This window comes from Callionymus lyra, chromosome 1, assembly GCF_982586985.1.
Source record: "Callionymus lyra chromosome 1, fCalLyr1.hap1.1, whole genome shotgun sequence".
Classification (NCBI taxonomy): domain Eukaryota; kingdom Metazoa; phylum Chordata; class Actinopteri; order Syngnathiformes; family Callionymidae; genus Callionymus; species Callionymus lyra.
Genome location: NC_141818.1, coordinates 40,963,811 through 40,979,735, shown reverse-complemented (window position 1 = coordinate 40,979,735; position 15,925 = coordinate 40,963,811). Strand labels below are relative to the sequence as shown.

General features: G+C 40.6%; 1 protein-coding gene across 1 annotated transcript; it reads right to left on the bottom strand.

Moving 5' to 3' along the window:
* Nucleotides 1–202: 202 nt before the first annotated feature.
* smad1 (SMAD family member 1) lies at nt 203–15,797 on the bottom strand. The gene is made up of 7 exons (XM_087807814.1): nt 15,683–15,797; nt 5,871–6,386; nt 4,385–4,648; nt 3,798–3,914; nt 1,850–2,071; nt 1,484–1,740; nt 203–1,394 (listed from the first exon to the last, which is right to left on the bottom strand). Exons 2-7 carry the CDS (start codon nt 6,268–6,270, stop codon nt 1,251–1,253), a joined length of 1,404 nt encoding a protein of 467 aa, XP_087663940.1. The 5' UTR covers nt 6,271–6,386; nt 15,683–15,797; the 3' UTR covers nt 203–1,250.
* Between the last annotated feature and the right edge of the window lie 128 nt (nt 15,798–15,925).

Sequence of the window (15,925 nt, the reverse complement as noted above, 5' to 3'; positions counted from 1 at the left end):
CACACTCTCAAAATAGGCAAAATTAAGAAGTATTTGGTTCTACTTGCAGTCAGGTTGCACGTTTATATCCTAGTCTTACTTCTTGTCGTCCATGTTGTTCATGACGTTGGAAGGAATTCTCAGCAGGTGGTGTCGAGACCTTCTCGTGTCCATCATCTATATCAGAACCTGTCTTTCAGAAGTCACCACACAACCACATGCATGAAATGAAACAATTTTATTTGAATCTTCCAGTAGAGACTTGATATTCATGGAATAAAACTGCTTCTCTGGGAGTTTAAACGAGCAGAAGCTGAAGAACGTGAAGGAGTAAAAAGGACAACTAATTCAAGAAGCAAGTGCAGACAAACAGAACAGAGTTTAAAAATACAAATAGAATGTATTGAGTTTGATAGACAGTAACATCGATCGAAGGTTCATGTCAAAAAAATCTACTTGTACTTAAAAAAAACAAAACAACAAACACACACTTCAGTAATGGAAAAAAAACTTTTCCAAATTGTACTTTTCAAACACTTAATTACAAATCTTGCTCTGTTATTGTAAGAAGAGAGAATAACTGTTTCTCACTTTAGGTAACACTTTTTTGGACGGATGAAATCACAGCGGCTTCTACTGCCCGACACCAACCGACGGCATGATTACTTCAGGAGCACCGACTTGAATCCACATGTTAATGGAAGCACAAGATCAGCAGCTTCTGAGAAAAAATAAAAATAAAATGCCCTTTTTTGTGCCTCGTACTTTTATGAAATGTTTTAATTCATCGAGCTGCTTCTTCTATGACCACAGTCTTGTTCATCTGTTGGGGTGTAAAACATCTACAATCTTTAGGGAACTCTTTGTGACTAGATCTAGGTTGTGGAGGGGACCAATTTAAAATCAAAACATGTCACATGTCTGACGGATCATCTGAGCGAGACTGAGGAGAATACTTGTCACGATAGCTGTGATGGACGAATTATTACGGTTGGTCACAAAACTCAAGTATCTTCCAGTTGTATCACCTTTTGCTAACTCCTCTCCCAGTTTGTAAGTCTGCCCAATTCCCGACGTCCTTATAGTAGAACACTTCAAAAAAACAACCCCGCTCTACTGCGCGGGCCCTCGGATCTCTTCGTGCTTCGGCCAATCGGGAGGCCGGACCCGAAAGGGATCGGCGGAATCACCAACAGATCCAGGACCTGCTGCTGTGTTTATTTGCTACTAAAACTAAAAACGCTGAGCAAGGGGGACAGCTGCCACTGGGCCTAGGACACGGAGGATATTGGGTTGTGGGGGGACCCCATCTGCGTCAGCACTTTGTCCAACCACTGGAGAGGACCGTGCAGGTGGATTTCGATCCAGCAGGGGGTGCTCGTCACATCCTGGCGATGGTACTCTGCTCCCCAACCCTGCAGCATTAAAAGATCGTAACAATTTTATAAAAAGAAAATTAATAAAACGTTGTTTTTCTCCAAAAACATAGGGTTTTAGTACTGACCTTGACGAAGCTCATGCGGATGGTGCACATCTTCGTGAGCTCGTACACGGCCTCGAAGCCGTGGTTGACCGACTGGGCCAGCAGCTCCGCGAACTCCTGGTTGTTGAAGATCTTCAGGCTGCAGCCGCTGGGGATCTTGCACACGGTCGTCGGGTGGAAGCCGTGGTGGTAGTTGCAGTTGCGACTCTGGACGAAGATGCTGCTGTCGCTGAGGCACTCGGCGTACACCTCGCCGCCCACGTAGTACAAATGGACGCCTGGGGGGGGGGTCGTGACGGAGAAGAGTTCAGAATATTAAAACTGACCCTCCAACCAAATGAATGTAGTCCAATCTGTAGGCGACAGAAGTTCCTGAGTTATGTTCACCTTTGCCGATGTGCCTCCGAGTGTTCTCGATGGTGGAATTGCGGTTGACGTTGGACAGGAGGCCGAGGCAGAATCGGTTGCGGTTGTTGGAGGGATCCGTGAAGCCGTCGACGAGCACGCTGGTGGAGGACGCCTGGAACGCTTCCCCCACGCGGTTGTTGAGCTCGTAGTAAACAATCGAGCACCAGTGCTTGGGTTCCTCGTAAGCCACCGACTGCACATCTGCACAGGAAACGCACCATTGTCGTTCAGGCGAACACAATTGAGTCAAATCTGGTGGACAACAGTTTGAAAGTGAAGGAAATAAATGAAGTTTATGACCCTGAATAGTGTCAAAACTAAAAAATGTAATCATAAGCCAAGATTTATTTTATCTATACAACAAAGCAATGGAGTCAAAATGAATATGTTCCTTTTCCTGTATCCAACATTTCCAGGGGCCAGTTGTTCAAAGATGATCTGATTGGACTGGTTATCAGATTGGACGAAATCTTGAAAAACAGTTGATCAAAAGGGAAAGAAGGATTATGAAATCAACAATCCCACTTTTAAACAAACTGTCAGTTTGTGTTGTTTAAAAACCCTATGATTCTCCTGGTCCCTGTTTTAGGATCACGTTTAAGGAAGGAAATGTAGCAAAACTTTGGTCAAATAATCCTTTTTTATTATTTTGAAGATACTTGTATATATATATATATATATATATATATATATATATATATATAAATACTTGTATTCCTTCAGTTTAGTGTTAAAATATACAAAATATTACCTTGAACCCATCAAACAAACCCAGTGAGTTGAATAACTGACAAAAATGATACGTTAAATATGTCTAGGGCTTTGTGAACTATTGGATATTTAGCCTTTTTCTTTTTAACGTTGCAAAATCATTTTTGTGTTTCATCCAAAAACAAACAAAAACTCAAAGTGACATTGGACAAGATGATCCAATCAAAGATTGTTTAAAAAAGAAAACTCCATATAAATTAAACAGACTATCTGAATAAGTGGATTTCCAGATTTTCCAGATTTTGACCTGGATTATATTTTCTTTAAAAACAGGCCTCTGGAGATTACAATAAAAATTATTTATATATTTTTTATTTATAAACAAAGATTACTGAAGCTAAATATATAGGAGAATAAATCATGTATATTGTATGCAAACATTGTAGTTCATAGGTCTAAATAAAGCTAAAGAAATGAATAAATTAACCTTATCCCTTGTGTCTCTGGGGGATATTTCCGGGTCACCTTGACCCACAGGCCGCACAAGAGTTATTATGGAGGACCCAAAAAGTACCGCACATAGGAAACAAATCAATGGACACTGTCTGTTGTCTGCGTGTTCCTCTTTAAAGGATCAATAGTTGGTCTCTGGATATCTCAAGCTGGTATCTTGGACGAGCCAGTGCCCGCCGGACTCCTACAGAATAATAGATGATGCTTATCTAAGCCAAACTTCCTCTGGCAGGTGTTGTTCCTCCTCCCAGAACCAGACGACAATAGTAGCAGGATGCAGCTTGTGGAAAAACCTTTAAAACAAATGAAACTCCCACTTCCAGAGACACTGCCTTTTCCTCAGCTGTCAGCGTGTGCGGGCGGAACGTTTCTCCACAGGCCACTAGAGGGAGCTGCACCGGAGCTTCCCGCCCGTCACGATAGATGCCAAAAAAACCGACGAGGCTTTAAAGCGGCAATTACCTCGCCGCATTCCTGAGCTTGAGGTTGAAGGTAATTAGTGAATCTTGTCATTAACACAGATCAAGTCATTACCTCCCGCAGAGAAAGACATGAGGTCTGAACTTTACAGGAGTCGTTAAAAGTGGTATTAGAGCGGCTTTTATAACCAAGAGACGTGGCGGGATACTTCCCACAGTCAAGGTGCGTCTATGCAACGAAACACCTGTCGCCCCTCGACGGGGTCGAGGTGTGCGGTGCTTACCTATGCGGTTGTTGGTCTCCAGAGGCAGGGGCGGAGCCAGGAGGTTCGTGTCCATCGGTTGAGGACAGTCTTGGGTCATCTGCTCTTCTGGAGGCATGTAGGCAGGAGGCGGCGTCTCTGCAAGTCAACATGTCGAGGTCAACAGAAAGCACCGAAAAAACACGCATACCTCTGCCAAGAAGCTCAGATTTGGTCGATTGTTAACTTCCATGACTTGAGAATTTTTGTACGCTCGCGTCACGACACAGGGATGAATTTAGACTTTCTTTTATTGTCTTTGCAGAGAAAACTTGGAAATTGGGCGACGAAATTTCGTTGCTTGGCAACCGCTCAAATCACAGCAGAGTGAATGTATATATAAAAAGTATAAATATGAATATTAATAAGTTAAAAATAGTGCAATATAGTATATTCATTTAGATCCAAAACCAAAGCGTGTTCTTGTCAAACACATGAAGACACTTGTTTCTGTCACATAGAGTCTAATGGTCAGTCTGTGAAATTAACGTCGACATGAAGGATTCAGACACCAAAAGGTTACGTGTCCTATTATCTAGTCGAAAAGAATGATCGCATCGAACTCCTACCTGGCATCTGGAACGGGCTGCCAGGGTCCGAGCTGGACGGCGAGTGGGGGAAGGTGATGTTGCTGCCGCTCCCGGGCGAGTTGGGGTAACTGTTCGCCGGCGAGGTGGGGAAAGGTATCGTGTTGGCCTGCGTGAAGGATTCGGGGAAGGTCGCGTTCTGGGGCATGTGCGGCTCGTTCTGCTGCAGGGGATTGCGGAAGCGAGATAGCATCGAATGCTTGGCGTTGTACTCGCTGTTGCGCGGCACCAACACAGGGGGCAGCACTGGGGACGAGAGCGACCATTAAAAAAATGAGCATCGTAACACAGACCGCGGAAATTATCTTCAAACATTTTAAAAGTTTTTGTTAGTCACTCTCTTGCATACGACATATCCTAAAATTAGTAACATGGACTTAGCCTGAGTTCCTAATGATCTACTTTGGCAGGATGTGTGTGTGATTTAGTGTGTGTGACTAGAGGAGGTCAACAGACAGGTGTTCTAGAGTACAACCAAATCCTGTCTTCCATTTTCCACAGAGAACAAAAAGTGTGCAGGGCAGCCGTCCACAATTCCCTCCTGCCATTGTACTGGCTGTGTGCGTTTCCTGTCTACGTCATCCTGAGGAGAAGTGTGTTTGTAGTTTAGGGTGTGTGTGTGTGTGTGTGTGGCAGTGTGTGAGAGTTTGCCGCGAGTGTAAAGAAAAAGGCAGAAAAGCCAGCGAGCCCAAAACAAAGCGAACCTTCTGCCCAGGATACGATTTCCTCCTTAAGCTCTACGCACACAAACACACACACAGCCTCAAACGCACACACAGCCTCAAACGCACACAGACACACGTGTGGCTTTGACTTTAACACTTTAAGGAGAAAGGAATTTTTAACTGGTGTTTCTTTCTTATTGGCCCGAGAAAATGTTTTAAACCCATTCGAGACTTTTGTTAATGACTGTAGAACATTTAAAAATGTCCTATGAAATTATCCTCAAACCCCCAACAATATTTCTTCCCTAGTAATATATAGATATTTAACAGCACAGGCTTCGAATCGTATTTTTAAATTTGAAAATATCAATATACAGTTCAATAAAGTGTGTTTCATATGTATTCATTTACTTACAAATATTCACGCCGTTTGTTAATTTTTGTGTTGCAATTCAACTTCAAACACCTAGATGGCAGAAGTCATTATAACCTCTGTAACGAAATCCTGTCAGATAGGTAACTGAGGACGAGAGGATACAGTCCACTACAGCAACGCTTGGACATATTTTTGGTTTAAAAATAAACTAAAAATAAAACAGTTACGACTTTGTCGAGTCATGTGGTCTGTAAATTTTGCAACACCAGAGTGAAGTACTCGATAATACTACAAATATACCCTCATTTGAAAAGAAAAGTGTTTCTGTACTTTATAGTATAAATTTTATAGTGTCGGAAATATGTTAAGTTGTGTTATAGCGAATAACATAAAGGAAAAAAGACAAAAATCTTGCCATTGAGCTCACCTGGACTGTCCACTCGTTTGTAGTGGTAAGGGTTAATACACACGTCCTTCTGTTTGGATCCAAAAGGGTATTCGCAACACTCCAGCGCCTTGAGCTCGTGATGGGACTGCAGGTCCGGCCAGCGCCAGACCCGGCAGTAGATGACATGCGGCAGACCTTTCCGGTGGGACACCTGCAGTCGTCCGTCCAGGGATCGAGGGATCGTCACGCAGTTACTGGGCTGACCCGGGCAGCTGAGGGCTCGCTCCAGCTCCTCCATCGCCCCCTTCTTCTTCTTCAGCTTCTTGACCAGAGCGTCCACCGCCTTCTCCGCCCACTTCTCCTCCTCGTCCCCCTGTTTCCAGCCGAGCAGCCTCTTGACCGCCGGGCTGGTGAAGGAGAAGAGCGAGGTGACGTTCATGATGGCGAGGCGGTCCTCCTCCCTGCGACGTCGGGCCTTAAGGACTTTATAGGTGGAGGAACGTCCAGGTTTTAGGAAGGAAAACAACTATCTAAGGTGTCTTCAGGATCCTCAGTCTGTGGACGGAGAAGAGAACGTCGATTAGCCTCACAGAGCATGAGTAAGCATCAAAAATGCCAGCCACTAACACCAACTCCGGTCAGTCTTACTCATCCTGTCCAAGTCTGTCAAGACTTCTGGTTAACGGGAGTCACAGTCGACACCCTGCAGCCGACACATTCCTCAAACAGACATTCCGCACATAACATCCTGTCTATATACCTCGTTGTGTTACTGTCACTTATCAAAGTCCTACACAGAGATGCAGTCCACAGCTCTCTGGCGTTCGAACGCTAAAGAAACATCTCCTCGAGAAATGTGTGTCGCGGAAAAGAAAAACTTCACACTATGCAGATGAAGATAATGACAAATATGTGACAAGGCTGCTCAACACTTGACGCTGGCAGGATATGACACGTCGACTTTTACTGTTGCTCCTCCAAGGTTAAGGCTATCTAGATCATTCCAAGCCAAGAACCAGAGCGTTGAACTCCTACAACTGTTGATACTGTAGCCTAAACACAGACCAGATGCACCTGCGCAAAACATTCAGGACTCTTGGCACAATAAAAACTCCTGAATAAACTGTTATTGAGACAGTTTTGTAAAAAATAAAAGCACAAAATAATCAGTTAATGCTTCATGGGGGTGTTAGAAAATATCAATATGGCCATATTTCGCAATATTCTTTTCCAAAATACTGTTTTGACTTAATAATTGTAAAATAATTTAATAATTTATATATGGTCTGATGATGCTTCATGACACAGTGTCATGTGGTTTAGGGGTCTGTAGGTTGAGCCGTCAGTTTAAAAATAATGTGATGTTTCATTAGAACAGTCGTCAAAACAAAGGAAAATAGTGCAGCCATCTAGTGGACTCTGAAGATAATGACACTGCTTCATGAAGCTTCATCAGACCACCACTAATAAATACAATATATATATATATATATGTGTGTGTGTATATACATATTTAATTAACAATTAACATGCAAAAATTCACATTGTGTTAAATATTGGGGTTGAAATTAAACTACTGGTTGCTACATGGCTTTGGTCGTTACGTCCTCTGCAACTAAATAAACATTAAAATCCCACGATATCCTGACAATGACTGAGGACGAGAGGATACAGTCAACAATATAGTAACAATAAAAGCAGCTACAACGTCATCAAGAGTCATTTGGTCTGTAAATTCTGCAACGCCATTCAAGTCAAGAACTCCCACATTTGTACACACACACACACTTACACTCCTTCTTCCTACAATACCACAATATATCGCTATTTATCATAGCGTTGCCCTTGTATCGCAATATATTTAGAATCGACAGATTATTGCCAACACACACCCATACTTTGATCATGAAAAATATATGCACAACACAGATCACAATATACAACTCAATCAAATGAAAAACTCTTTAGACAAGAGGGATTGCTAAAGCATGGAAACATTCTACGGGAAATGTTTTACCGAGCTCTGACAACAAAAGGATTGTTTCGTTTGACTTCAGTCCCTCCGGAATATTTGACCTTGTGTTCCCAGTACTTCAACGGATAAAGTTGCTGACTGAAGGGACATCGACGTGAGTCACGATCAAGGAAGGAGTGTTTTAACTCTTTCGCTTTGAGGTGATGGAAGGATGCATCATTTGGACTGTACTGTCCGCAGCATATAGGATTTCTTCCCGGCAGAGACCAACCATGTGGTTCAGATTCAGATTACAGAATAGCAGCTTCTATCTGTGTGACCAACGGGGGTGAGTGACTCACGGGTAGGACAAATTTGCTGAGAACAGGTGCTGTATTCTGTGTGTGTCTGCACCCACCGCTGCCAACGACAGTCATCGCCACATTCCAACTCACACCTTTACTTAGAGCTGGTGATACCGATCAGTCAGAGACACTAACAGACGAACATCGTCATTGGCTCCGTCGAGTCAAGGAAGGTCACGTAGTTCAGAGAACAACTTACAACTTACAATCCTTCTTTTTGTTCACATGCCTCCGAGAACAAGTAGATCGGATTCAGAATGACATCGGAGATGCAATATTTTGGCATCGTAACTGCTGTGAAATCATGTCTGCAGCATTCGATTATTTTAGCGCTTGAGTATTCTATTTATGACTGTGTTATGAAGACACTAGTTTAGATTGAGACACAAAAATACATGTATATTTGAGATAATACTTTAAGTCACCCTGCTACATCTTAAGCAAGGTGTTTACATTGTCTCATATCTAAATAAACAGAGTATTGGCAGCTTGATTTTAGATTTTATATTGTACTTCATGTTCATGTTTTTTTCACTAAATGAAAATATCAACATCATGTTGTTATTTATGATCCATGTTTCAACTTTACACATTGTAAAAATGTAAGTTTGTCCCTATAAGCATACTTGTATTATTGAATGTCTTCCAGGGTTTCAACACTGAATTCGCAATCTTCCTAATGTGAGAACCTCTGTACTCGTCCTTAGTATCAAGTATCGAGTCCAAATTGTCTTCATCATACACCCTGACAATTCTTTTTTTTTACATCATCAGGTGGTGAGTCAGCCGAGTTGTTGTTCCTGTTTTTTTCAGAAGCCCAATATGATGTCATCAGTTGGAAGAGCAACAAAAATAAATTAAATCCATTCTTGGTGGCAGGAACCATCATCAAGACCTTCTGTCCAGACCTTCAACACCCCTCACAGGTGCATGGTGGGAGTTTCCACACATTAACACCCCCCTTATTATTTTAAAATGATTCGTATTAACAATGACGAGATAGTATCACTATCTCGCAGTGTGTCAAGAATTTAGTTCACATTAAAACAGCCAACAAGATCTTCACTGGACTCATCTATATCTTAAGTACACGTGTGGTACAGAGCACTTTAGTATTTTGTCTCACTAATATTTGTTACTGTACAGAGGCTGATCTGCAAATATTCAATGGTTGCAGGTGTGTTGAGATATCCACAAATATAAAATTAGTATTTGTAACTTGTATTTTTAGAAGCATAGACCACGGGTTCTCAAACTTATGACATTTAAGAGTTTGAAATAAAATGTTATTTACGGAGGTTTTTGGATAAGATGCCAGCCGATGGAAATAGGCTCATATTAACTGATCCTCTTAGGAAGACTCAACATAAAACATGTTTTTAAACATATCTTAAAGTATCAAGAAAAATGATGGCGTTGCAGATAACAATCTCAATGATATTGATGATATGATAAACCTGCCAGTCTGAGTCACATTTGGAAATAACTTGGATTGAGGAGGATGTATTCGGAGTAAATATTAACACTATGAGGTTTTGGAAAATGAAGGTAGAAACACTTCAAACCAACAAAAATCTGAAAATCGTATTCAAGACTTGTTTAAGAGTTCAAGGTGAGTAAATTTCAGTTCGATATAACTTATGTTACGTTAAACTAACGTTGTTATTTGAGATGGAGAAACACTTCCCTACAGCTTCACTTAGGTGTTTGTTTCAGACTTGAAGACTGCTCTTCATTACTGTTAGAATGTAGAATAGTTGAAAGTTTTCGCATTCATTTGCACATTTATAAGACAAATGTTTGAAGAATATTTGTTATTATACTTGAAGGCTGCTCAACAATGTGAATGTTGAATGTTCTATAGCTGTTGGGTATTTATTTTTGCATCTATATGTACAATGAATCATTGTTAGTTTTCTTTAGCTAATAATGTTCTTTACCTCTAAGTAAGGCTTGTTTTTTTCAACCATGGTATTGTAAAGTATCCAAAAATGTCGAAAAGTATCGAAGTATAGGAAATAATATACTGGTATTGGTTTCTGCTACTGAAATGTTGGTATCGTGACAACCCTACAGATAACAATAATATACAGGAAATAGTTTCTTATATATTATATGATTTTATCTTGACCTGTTGGACTTAGTTGAAAATCAGCTGTTTCAGAACCTGGTTGCCGCAAAAAGATTCCTGTATTGCAATAAAACTTCTTAAAACTTACTTAAATTTTTGATTTACAAGGGTCTGAATGGATTCATTTCAATTTGATCGGCAATCTGCTATTGAATAATGAAAATGGCTCTACCCTGTACAGGCCTCTTCCTGAGGAAATCCATAGCAACAGCCTGTAGAGGGCAGAGCATGCATGAAGTAGAACCACGATTTTTTTTAGACGTCCATGTGTTACATGCATCTCGACAATCTCTCTACTTACTCCCTTTTTTATTTAAACGTCTTGTTTCCCACGTTCATACATCGCAGGGAAAAATTGTTTGAGTCAGATGTTTCCATTGCATCAACACATAGTGTAGTTCAAGCACCTGAACAAGTTGTCTGAATCCTTTAAGTTCCAATACAAAGTACGGGTGACATTTTAACATCTGTAAACCTTGATTTTTTTATGTGGAGAATCAACAGGTACAGTCAATGATTCCCTCAGTTTCATATGTTTTTTCCCATACAGGTTGCTATCTGAAGCTAACGTTAGTTAGGTGATAGTAAAGTTAATTACCAAAGTAGTTTCTGACTGAGTTTTAACTCGTCCGTCATTATGAATGTATGCTTATGATTAAGCTACTACCTGACACTAACACCGCACTGGCATTGATGTGCAAATAATGTATCTCATGCTCTAATACTCGATATTGTAACATTATAATGCATTCTGATTTAATTTTTTTAATAATCTGTACCATTATACCCGTTTGGTTCAACCCAAATAAAACTCCTCATTGCCATGGATGGATTCAAATTGGAGTTACTGGTAGTTCAATATAATACAAAACCAGTGGCGCCGCCCTCTCACAGATTTAGTTGTGTTTTTTAATTTGTTTATCTCTTTATATTTAATTTTTTAGTTTGAAAATAATCATCAACAGTGATGATTGTGTATGTTTGCAGAAGTCTTCACACTGATGAACTATATTTGAGTTCACGTTCTGATTATAATCTTGGTTAATGTCAATTGTTCGTCATATCCGGTCCATCTGTTGGTTGCTTTTTGAAGAGCCGTCAGTGACAACACGTTTCTATAATGATCAGCCGTCATACACCATCGCAAAAATAACAGAGAAGTGTCGTCTCTGAATATGATCCTCCCACAGTATTACTAGGTTGTACCGTGCTGGTTTTCTCCACCTCGATTTTACAAGTATTCTTTTTTATTATTCTTTTTTTCTATTTGAAGTCTCTTTGTGTCTGTTTGTGATAAGTGTGCAGAAAGTGTCTCTGGTGTCCTGGTCTAGAGGACAGGTTGTTTACCTTTACTTTAAGATGTCGGCGATGACTGAGGACGAGAGGATACAGTCGACTCCAGCAGACATATTTTGGTTTCAAAACAAATAAAATCAGTTACGACATCTCCAAGAGTCACGTGGTCTGTAAATTATGCAACACCAGAGTCAAGTACTCGACAATACTACAAATATATCCTTGTTTCAACACTAGCACAATATATCGTATCGTTGGTTCTGTATCGTGATACGTACTGTATCACCAGATTCTTGCCAAAACACGCCTCTAGGAACCAGTATCCAAAGTTTTTATTTGTTCAGGCTTTTCCTTGATTTTCTGGAACTCCTGTAGTGTTATCAGTTTTATCTTGATCTTTAAAATATATACTTTATTGAATATTGTTTTGATTGTTTAAGCGCTTTGTGACCCTGGTCTGGAAAAGAGCTATACAAATAAAAATTACTTACTTACTTACTTATTGTACCATCATTTTTATATATTTATTCTGTATGACGTATGTAATAGTACATTTTTTATTTGTATCTAAACAAGGAGAATAACAAACATTATTATTCATCATCCACTGCTCCAAGTGTTGATTTCCACATGTAATATTGTGTAAGTTTAGACTATTTTGACTGGTTCTTTCAATGGTACAGGCAGAGAAAAATTCGGGAAAAGAGTCCCACCTAGAATATGTTTCACCCGCCGCCATTAAAAAAGACTTTAACATGGAGGCGAGAAGGGAGTTGCAAGGACTCTGCGTCCACTGCAGTCTGCTATCACACAAGCTAGTGTCTTTATTCTTTAATGCACGGTGATCGAATCATCTAATCATGTGTCCTCTGAGAACCTCGCAGAGGCTCTGGAGACTGGAGAGAAAAAACAGACGGCATCTAAAATGTGGTCGAAATGTAACGATCCTTTTAACGTTGCTTATCTTGAGACATATCTGTCTCGGTGAGTCAAATTATGCCGCCGGTGGACTTCCCTATGAACTCAGCAGCACACACACCATTCATTACCAGCTCTTCTACTGTTAGTCTACAACCCTCTCCTCCTTGTCCTGTTATGGGGGATTGTGATAATCATCACTCAGCCCCGCTACAGGAAAAATAAAAAAAAAAGCCTAAGTGGAGGCCCTGAGTGGAATCATAGCTACACCAACTGGGCGGAAGGGTTGACCCACCTGATGTGTGCTGTTAGCCACTACGCTACCATCATGGATCATTTTGCACCGCTCCGGTGTCTGTTAATCAATTTAGGCCCCGGCTGTTGAGGATGAGAAGGCAGTAATGGTGCTCTCTGGACCGTCCCCGGAGACGCAGCGTTGTGAAAAAAAAAAAAAAAAAGCTACATTATTTATCATCAGGGTCCTGGACGAGGCCTCCATTAGCCTCCGCTCAATGCAGTCATTGGCTATAAACAGTGGAGAGCAGGAAGAGGAGAGTGATGGCTTAAAAGAGGGAAGGGAGAAGGAGGGAGGGAATGAATGCAGATGCAAAGCTCAGTGACAGGATGGGATTTAAAAGTGACAGAGATGCTGGTGTTCAAAAATGAATGATGATAAATTAAAATGTAATATTTGTAAAAAAAACTTCAATATATTATTGGAGTGCAGCATTTATGGCAATAACTTTACAACCATGTTTAAGTACTTGTTTAATATAGCGTAAAGTGACTGCCATGTTTATCCAAAACCATAATAAAGCAAGGGTTGTGACTAATTTGTGTAATTTAGGAAGGGCTGAAAATTTAGGAAAGAAAATCCAATTGCGAGAATTCAGAATGTAATTTTTTCTTCTGCATTATTCACTAAGCACTTTGAGAAATACTGATTTATATGAAAACCCTTTTATATTTAACTTTAAAAAAACAACAACAACATTAAGTTTTAGTATGATATTGACTTCAAACCATTGCATCATCCACTAAGCTGAAGGAACAATGAAATCCCCAAAAGATGTCGGCGATGACTGAGGACGAGAGGATGCAGTCGACTCCAGCAGACATATTTTGGTTTCAAAACAAATAAAATCAGTATTCAAGAGTCATGTGGTCGGTAAATTCTGCAACACCAGAGTCCAGTACTGGACAATACTACAAATATATCAGCACAGTAGCACAAAATATCTTATTGTTGACTAGATTCTTGCCAAAACAAACCTATAGGAACCAGTATCCAAGTTATTGTATCAGTGTATCGAAAATATTTTACTTATTTTTTGGCTTCAAACTACTGTGCACAAAAATGAAAAAAAAACAACTTAACTACAATTGAACCATCACCTACACTTTTTTTCGGTAGGAGAATGCATCAGAAAAAAAGGTAACCCGTCCGCGGGGGCTGGAGTCTATCCCAGTTTTTTCTGGGCGAGAGAAGCGGGGACACCCTGGACAGGACGCCAGTCTGTCGCAGGGCAGGCTTTCCCTTGATTTCCTGGAACTCCTGTTGTGTTCTCAGTTTTATCTTGCCCTTTAAAGTATATACTTTATTGAATATTGTTTTGATTGTTTAAGCGCTTTGTGACCCTGGTCTGGAAAAGCGCTATACAAATAAAAATTACTTACTTACAAAGACAGACAACCATTCGCACACACACACATACATACGGACAATTTCACCCCAAGTTACCAATGACGCTGTAGGTTTTTGGACTGTGGGAGGAAACTGGAGTAAACCCACGTAAATCAGGGAGAACATACAAACGTTAACGCAATTGCCTGCGAACCCGAAACCTTCTTGCTGTGGCGATCCTGCCCGCTAATAAACATACTTAAAATATTATTATTTTTTCTGCAGCGTACATCCCTACTTCTTCAACTTCCATCAACCTATTGCAATTTAATGTCCCTGGATGTGTTTCCTCACACAGTCTGGTCTTTAAATATCCTGATATCAAGCCTAAGAATACTCGTGCAGGCTTATGATGCACTTTTTCGAGCCCTGACTTGACATTGACCTTAGACGCCACGTCGACCCCCATCAAGGTCAACCATCAGCCCAGACGGCACAACCAAACCTGCGAATAATACCCCCTGCGGACATCACCGGCAAACACATGCATGGTTTTCAGGGCAGGCACCTCAGCTATGCTCGGCACTCGAGTGTTGTGTTAGTGCCGCGTGAGGATGGACACCTCGACCCGCGACACATGGCCGGGTATGTCGTCTGAGCCCGACACACGCAAGGGTTTTAATACTCGGCACTACTGTTGTGACTGAGTCGCCCGAGCGCCAGGAATGTCGCTAACCTATATATACACCTAGTGGTTAAGTCGCTCTCTGTCTTTCGAGATGATTCATGGGCGATGCTGCGATACGGTTCCTGTGCAAACATGTTCTATCCCTAGTTTACGGTCCATCTCTAATTGAAGTGATTCACGTGACAAGGATGAGGATTCTTGTCCTGTGGGGTGAATCTGATCCATGGTGGTCGATAACTTGTCCCGCTCTCCATCCATCACTGAACAACACCCTCTTTATGAAACCCACAATCTTTCTTAATATCTTATTGATCACCAGAAAATCAATTATTATTTTTTGAGATGTGCTAACAAAAACAATGAAATACATTTACAAAAATAAATGGGAAAAAAAAATACATATTTAGATCAATTATCAAGCATAACTACATCAATAATAATTGATTTTATCTTTCAATTAGTTGACCTGGAATATAAAATTAAAGACTGTGTAAACCAATTTTATAGTTTAACAAAATAGCTTTTATTTTTAACTTTTAACTATCGGTAACAGGAAGTTACGAGATTTTATTTTGTAATTTGCACGTAAAAACCGCAACAACTTGCAAACATGTAAACAATATCGCTTGATGACAGCATTAAACGTTTTTTTTTATTTTTCTTGCACGCATCATCGAAAGTTAATATTCACAAAAGTTGTTTTTTCATTTTAATGTTTGAATAAAAGGGGAAACTTTTTTTTTTTCCCTTTTACTTTCCAACCGTTACGATCTACTTTTCGCCATCGGTCTATTTCAGAAACTTTTTACGGCAAGTTAACTTTGTTTTTAAGGTACTTTAATTTCATTATATTATTTAAAAAAAGTGATTTTTACCGTGTGTTGCGGTGTCTCCGGTCGTTCTTCGATCCCTCTCGTGAGCTCCGTCTGTCTGCGCGGAGGCTCTGCTCGACCTGGCGTCAGTGAGTCGCGGGGCCGCTTCACCCTCCGCCGGAGCGCCAGTATCACGCCGCCGAGCCGCTGCCACTGACAATAACAAGACCTACTTTTTACTCACATCTCCATTGAACGTGGACATGGATTATGTAATTGAGGAACAATGAGGTCCTGGACATGAAG